This window comes from Panicum virgatum, chromosome 4N (assembly GCF_016808335.1).
Source record: "Panicum virgatum strain AP13 chromosome 4N, P.virgatum_v5, whole genome shotgun sequence".
In the NCBI taxonomy this organism is placed as follows: Eukaryota; Viridiplantae; Streptophyta; class Magnoliopsida; order Poales; family Poaceae; genus Panicum; species Panicum virgatum.
Genome location: NC_053148.1, coordinates 36,082,909 through 36,089,850, shown reverse-complemented (window position 1 = coordinate 36,089,850; position 6,942 = coordinate 36,082,909). Strand labels below are relative to the sequence as shown.

General features: G+C 44.7%; 1 protein-coding gene across 1 annotated transcript; it reads left to right on the top strand.

Annotated features, from left to right (window-relative positions):
- Positions 1 to 236: 236 nt before the first annotated feature.
- LOC120669358 (protein FAR1-RELATED SEQUENCE 5-like) lies at positions 237 to 2,412 on the top strand. The gene is made up of 3 exons (XM_039949126.1): positions 237 to 735; positions 888 to 1,339; positions 2,380 to 2,412. The coding sequence occupies exons 1-3, from the start codon at positions 237 to 239 to the stop codon at positions 2,410 to 2,412; spliced, it is 984 nt and encodes a 327-aa protein (XP_039805060.1).
- Positions 2,413 to 6,942: the final 4,530 nt, after the last annotated feature.

The window sequence follows — 6,942 nt, the reverse complement described above, 5'->3', positions numbered from 1 at the left end:
CCCTTGGCTCTGCTGTGTCCAGTTGCTTATGCCTTTTTTGAGTTTTCCCTATTTCCCTTCATCTAAATCACCCTGAAATTTATATTAGGCTAACTATATGTGAATTATATACATCTCATTGATCTTTGGGTTTTATACTACAATCTTTGATTTTAATTTTTATGCAGCATAACTAGAATTAATTAGTATACTACAATCATTAATTTATTTAATGTTGTTGATGGATGCAGGAGGAAATGGTGGATCTTGAGTCTTTGCTGGAGTACAATGAAATTGTTAGGAAGATGTTTGCAAACGTAAATGAAGGATTTCAGTTTTATAACACATACGCACTTGGTAAAGGATTTAGTGTGAGGAAAAGCTATGTTGAGTGGAACAGTGAGCACACTGAGCTAACCCTTCGGAGGTATGTTTGCAGTCGTCAAGGTTACCATGAAGAGAAGTATGTGAAGAAGGAGATTAAGAAGTGGAGGCCACGGGATATAACTCGTGTTGGATGCCCTGCAAAATTGGTAATTGCACTGGACCGAAACATCGGGCAGTGGTACGTGAAGAATTTCATCGATGAGCACAACCATCCGCTGGCTCCAGCCGACCTTGGATGCCTGCTGCGTTCACATCGAAAAATCAACGATGCGCAGAAAGCTGAAATTGTGGAGCTGGGGGTTGCTGGGATCCGCAAACACCAGATTTTTGAAATTATGGAAATGTATAAGCAGGAGATAATTGCTGATGGTGATGCTCAAACAGTCATCAGTCACCTGAAGGAACATCAAAACAAAGATTCTGAGTTCTTTTTCAAGTACATGACTGATGGGAAAGGACACGTGCAGGGATTGTGCAGGGATTGTTCTGGTGTGATACTCAATGTATGCTTGATTATGCAGCATTTGGTGATGTCGTTGTATTTGATAGCACCTACAAAATAAATCGGTACAACCTGCCCATTGTGCCTTTCGTTGGGGTGAATCACCATTACCGCACAGTTCTTTTCAGATGTGGAATTATTTCTCATGAGAATACTGAGTCATATATGTGGCTGCTGAAAATATTTACCGAAGCTAATGCTCAGAAGCATCCTGTTTCCGTGATCACTGATGGAGACCTTGCTATGCAGAGAGCAATCAGTGTGGTGTGGCCGAACTCACCGCATAGGCTATGCGGATGGCATATTGAGTTGAACATAGTGCGCAATGTTCACAATGATACACTGAAGGGTGCATTCAGGGTTTTTTTTTTGTATGACCTTTGCTCCATAGAAGAGATTGAGAGGAAATGGCAGGTGTTCCTGGCTGACAATAAGGTCAAAGAGGACTCGTGGATTTATCAGATGTATGAGGTGAGGCAAACCTGGTGTGGTGCGTATCATGTAGGTCATTGCTTTTTAGGATTGAGGAGCAACCAACGGAGTGAGAGCATGAACTCTAGGATTCAGATGAAACTGGATGGTATAATGATCCTGTTAGAAATGGTACAACACTACGAGAACTTACGCTGACATTTGGTGTGCAAAGGAAAGATGCACACCAAATGTTTTTAAGGCGAAAGTCCAGTTTAGCATGGAAGCAGCCAAGAAGTGTTCTCTGATTGAGATTCTAGATGGCGATGATACAACTGAGTATATTGTTGGAAGGAGAGATAGAGACACCATGTACTATGTGAAATGTGAATTAACTGAAGAGACCAATCTGAAGAGAATTTCCTGTTCTTGTCGTAAGTTGCAATCCCTTGGAACCCCCTGCTCACACATCTTCTTTGTATTGGGCCTCTAGGACTAGAGCAAGCTTCTAGACTGCTGTGTTTTAGAAAGGTGGACTATGGGGGCGAAGCATGCATTTCTGACGATAAGGAAGAGCACTATGTATGACTATTCCCCTACCCTACTAAGGTTCCGTGAGCTACACAATCTCAGTCTTGCAGCAGCCTTCGTAGCATCTCGTTCAACCGAAGCATATGAGCGGACCAAATGTGTCCTTGAACAAGAAGCTGCTGTGATCATGCCAAATGCTACGGACCAAACGTGTCCTTGAACAAGAAGCTGCGGTGATCATGCCAAATGCAGGAGCAAACGAAGGCAAGATGTATGGACCGGTGCTGCCACAAGCGCTGGATGTTGATTGTGAAGAGTTCAGAGATGTCCTGGATCCCATGACTGTGCCTAGCAGAGGGGCCCCGAAGAAAAAGTTGAAGTCAAGTTTAGATAAGACTAAATCTACCATGAAATCTTCCACGAAATGTAGCCTATGTAGGTGCACGGGTCACAATCGACGAAAATGCTCTTTGAGACCAGAGGTAGTTTTGAGTAATGTTCATCAAAGCTGACAACTGCCCATGTGTGAGGCATGTGTACTTATGACTGATGTTCATCTTCATTTGTAGGAAACAAAGCTCCCTGAAGATGTGCTAGATTAATGATTTGCCAAGGATCTGATTGCAGCTACTGAATGGATATAGGTAAGGTGACAATTTTCATCTTCATTCGCTGGCAAACTCCACGTTACGAAGACTAAATTATTGTTCCTTTTTGCTTCTTGTACGGAATTTCCATTTTCTTTGTGCGCTACCTTGTCGTCTAATCAAGAGTGACAACAATGGGCATCAGTGGAACTTGTTAGCATAGTCATTAGACTTAGTTTTGCAGGGGTGTATCTCGAGACACCTTCCTTGGTAGAATTGTAACAAAGTATTACCCTGATATGAAGCGCCTGTTTGTGTTTGTGAATTCTTTGTGTTCCATTTGTTGCAGTGAAATATGCGGCAGCATCATGTCTTACTACACTACAAGTCAGACCGGGGTGTTGTTCACGGTCGTTAAGTGCAAAATATGACCGTCAACTATACTCATAAAAGAAGGAAAACTATACCTCTTACTCGCATATTTGTATCACTAACCTAGATCCACAGTTGTTTTCGAAGATTTATGATTTCAGGAGCACAAGTCTGGAATAAGAGGAAAACACGACAAATACGCAGACAGAAGTTGCAAACGATCGCGTCCTGCGTAACACATGCAAAGAAGGCCCACAAACCAGACCAAACCAACCAACCAAGCCCCGGCACCGACCATCTGACATCAGGACCCACCAGACAGTGTACCAAAGAAGGACGGTGGCTAGAGGCGGCACAGGGGGGTCGGCCGACCCCACCTGTCAGCCAAACAGCCTGAGTTTTGGCAGGAAGATTGATCTTATCCTCTAGAGGCCGGTTAGGCATGTTTCCATGTATAGAATTGGCGGGAACCGACCTCAAGCACTATATAAGGGGCCTCCCACCACTCTCTCCCACACACACCACTTGAAGGCCTCTCTCTCACACTCTCTTGCGACTTGTACTCTTTAGGGTAGTGGAGCTAGGCTAGTACTTCATCTTCCTTAGCGAATCCAGTCATCCTCGGGGTCGGCAAGCAATCCTCGACCTCTGGTATGGCTTTGTATTCCGACTTTTGTTATGTTATTCATATTGAGTTTGTTCTTGGTTATCTCACTATGTTCGTAGCTTGCTTAGTCTTGATCTGTGCTTTATCAAGTTATACTAGTTACTTGCTTAGACTAGAAGATCTGGGTAAGGATATCAGTTCGTTGTGCTTTCGGGCTTGCCTGAGCATCTTACCTGTCCATCCGAAGGGTGGGGGACCCGGGGGTGCTAGGGTAGTGACCTCATATGCGGGCATGATGCCCGGGTATGCGGGATCCTTCGGATATGACGGTGCTCCACGGTGTGACTGGGGTAGACCGCAGGTGGTGACAGCCCTGTCGGTCCGCCGGGAAGTTGCTTCTCGGTTAGCGTACTCCCCGACGTTCGGGTATCGTGTAGGAGTTTATGCAAAGATGAAACAGGACTGGATGTTCTCCAGTGCGGGTCATCCTCCCCGATGTCCCTAATTTCCCGGCACCTGCAGTTCTAAGCATGTGGCTAACATAATTTATCTGCTAACATGAATAGTATACTAAGAATCTTTGCCTATGCTCCCACTAACCTTAGGATTGCTTGTTTATTCTTTATTCATGAGAGTTGGATGTTCTGTGTGTGTCACATTACCCCTGATTATCTATTATTTATGACTTACCCCTATATAGTCAGTGGTCTTCATCTTACTTCATACGTGTCATGGTTATGGAACTAGCAAATAAACTTTACACAACCTAGCCATCCCTTGGAAAAATATAAATAACGATACCCTAAATACTTCCGGGTGAAATGATACAACGATATATCCGTGCGCTTGCGGATCTTTCTGTAAACGTTAAGACATACCAACACCAGCATTTCTGGCGGCGTTGCTAGGAACTAACCCCTCCTAGTGGCGACGCTAAGAAATGCCAACAGGGTGGTGCGCACCATACAACATCACCGCAACGTTTTCGCTGTACCTCGAGAGACAGTTGGAACTGTGGTTCCCACGCAATGATAGTCACCGGACAATGTTTCTAGGTTTTGACTGTCTCAAGGTCCTGACATTGACCGAACAATGTTTCCAGACTTTTTACTGTCTCAAGGTCTTGACATTCGCCGGACAATATTTCAAGGTCTTGACAGACACCGGACTTTTTTGTCAATGAAATTCAGTACGAACTCAGAGGACTTCAATTTTGACGAGTTCCTCTTCTGGTGCACTCATCATTCAGACCGGTCGCTGCACTCGTCAGATTTGTTGGTGATCTGTTATATCCACGAACTTGTGAAAGATTTTTAGTAGGAACTCAAATTACTTGAATTTGGACGTGTCGCTCACCGGTCGGACCAGGTGATTCATGGGACATTTTTGATGGACTGGGCAGATATCTTGATGGATCTATTCTTCCCAAGCACTATTGGACCGATTCTTCGTTCTGATCATTGGAGCATTTTTCAGTAAAGTGCGAGGCTACCCATTCAAAAGTGCCCCTCCTACTCTTCGCGAGTGCAACATCATGTCTTACTGCACTAACATTATCACCGTAGCATTTTCCCCGTACTTCAAGACTCAGTTGGAACTGTGGTTCCCACGCACTGACAGTCACAGGACATGTTTCTAGGTTTTGACTGTCACAAGGTCCTAACATTGACCGGACAATGTTTCTAGATTTTTTTACTATCTCAAGTTCTTTACATTTTTACCAGACAATATTTCAAGGTACGGGCCTGTTGGGTATTTTAACAATGCGAAATAAATCCGCAAGCACACGGATACCGTCGTAGCTTTCACCCGTGAGTATTCAAGGGTATCATATCCACAGGGAACGTGTGTGCACTAACTCTTAACTTAATCGGTCCAAGGACGCACCAGGATAAGTGGCGAGGATGGAGAGGATTCCTGCGATAGCACTTAAGATGAGTTAAAGGTCGATCTCTCGGGCAGAGTACTCGCTTCGGGCACCGGCTTATCCCTGAAATGGTCAAGAGACTCCGGCCAATAGCTCTACGCTATATCCGAATGTGGAGGACTACGAAGGGCCGACATGGCTGTCACCACCTGCAGCCTACCTCACAGACCATGGGATATAAGGCAAACGAAGGTAACCCGTAGCCCAGACACCACGTCTATGCTACTAATTACTACCACAGTCTAACTATGTTTGGATCCCCGTAGCAAACTACGGCACTCTGTATAAATATAGAGCGACGTACCCGCGAGTAAGAGAACTGATCTCACTCAAGTAAAAGTACTATGCAATACAAGAATCATAAATACTAACTTACTCATACCAGAGGAAGCCAGCATCCGCAGAGGTACAAGACCGGAGAAGACCGCCGACAGGCCCGGCACTTCCCCGAACTACTCCTCACTCTCCTCTTACTCTAAGCACTAGCCTAGGCAGGGCCTCGCCTTAGCATTGGAGCACTACATCTTAAAGTGAAGGAGGAAGAGGATTTGGTGGTGTGTGTTGTGAGGGGTGAGGGAGGCTCCTTTTATAGCCCAAGGAGGTCGGTTCCCGCCAGGAATAAATATGGAAACATATGGGAACCGCCTTATGTTGATAAGATCATTCTTCCCGCCAAAACTCGGGTCATTTGGCGCCAACATGGGGCCGGCCGACCCTGTGGTTCGGCTGGCCCAAGAGTGGCCCTCGCACAGCCTTTCGTCCTGGACACTGCCAGGTGGGCCCCCAACTTTTGTATGTCAGTGCCGGGGCTTTGTACGTCAGTTTTCTATGTCAAATGGGCCTCTTTTGGATGTGTAACGCAGCAGCGATGTTTTGTGTATCTCTGTTGTGTCTTCCGCGTGTTTTCATGTTATTCCCGACTTGTGTCCCTGCAATCAACAATTCACCAACACTCGTGGAATTCGTTAGTAATAACTCCTACCACTACTGTTGATGTTCATTTTTCATGTCTTTATGCAGGAGTTGACGGCATATATTTTGGACTTAACAGCCGTCAACAACACCCCCACACTTAGCCCTTTGCTCGTCCTCGAGTAAAGATTGAAGGACTAAGGTGGATGCATCTCCCTTGATAAAACCTGCATACAAATTATTCCAAGTTCCTTCCAATTCTTGTGAAACTTTTTGAGTGGCTACCATGCTTACTTGGGTAATTGAAGAATGGAACAATAAAGACTTCGGGTTCCAAGCTCTTCCTGCTTAGAAACTTGGGTTTTAAAATGTTGAAACAAAAGAATAGTCTTGCACCTCAAATTATTCTCTCGAATCACTCTTTGTACTTTAGATCCTCACCAAGGCAAAGTTGCTGCCTTCTTTTTCTCCTATAATCTAATCAGGCTTATGTGGAGCTCAGGGTAGGAGTAAAAGAGGCATGTTTGCTTTGCTTATGTTGCTAAGTCAAAAACTAGATCCAAGCAGAAACGAGTCATACAATGATCAAGATGTGCAAGTGTGTGGATTTTTTTTTGAACAGAGGGTGGATGGACTCCTTTGCTTGATCCATCTCTCTTCTTTATTTTCCTTAGATGTGGAGTATCTTTCTTTTTTTTTCTTTTGACATGCCTTGCGGCATGTGGCA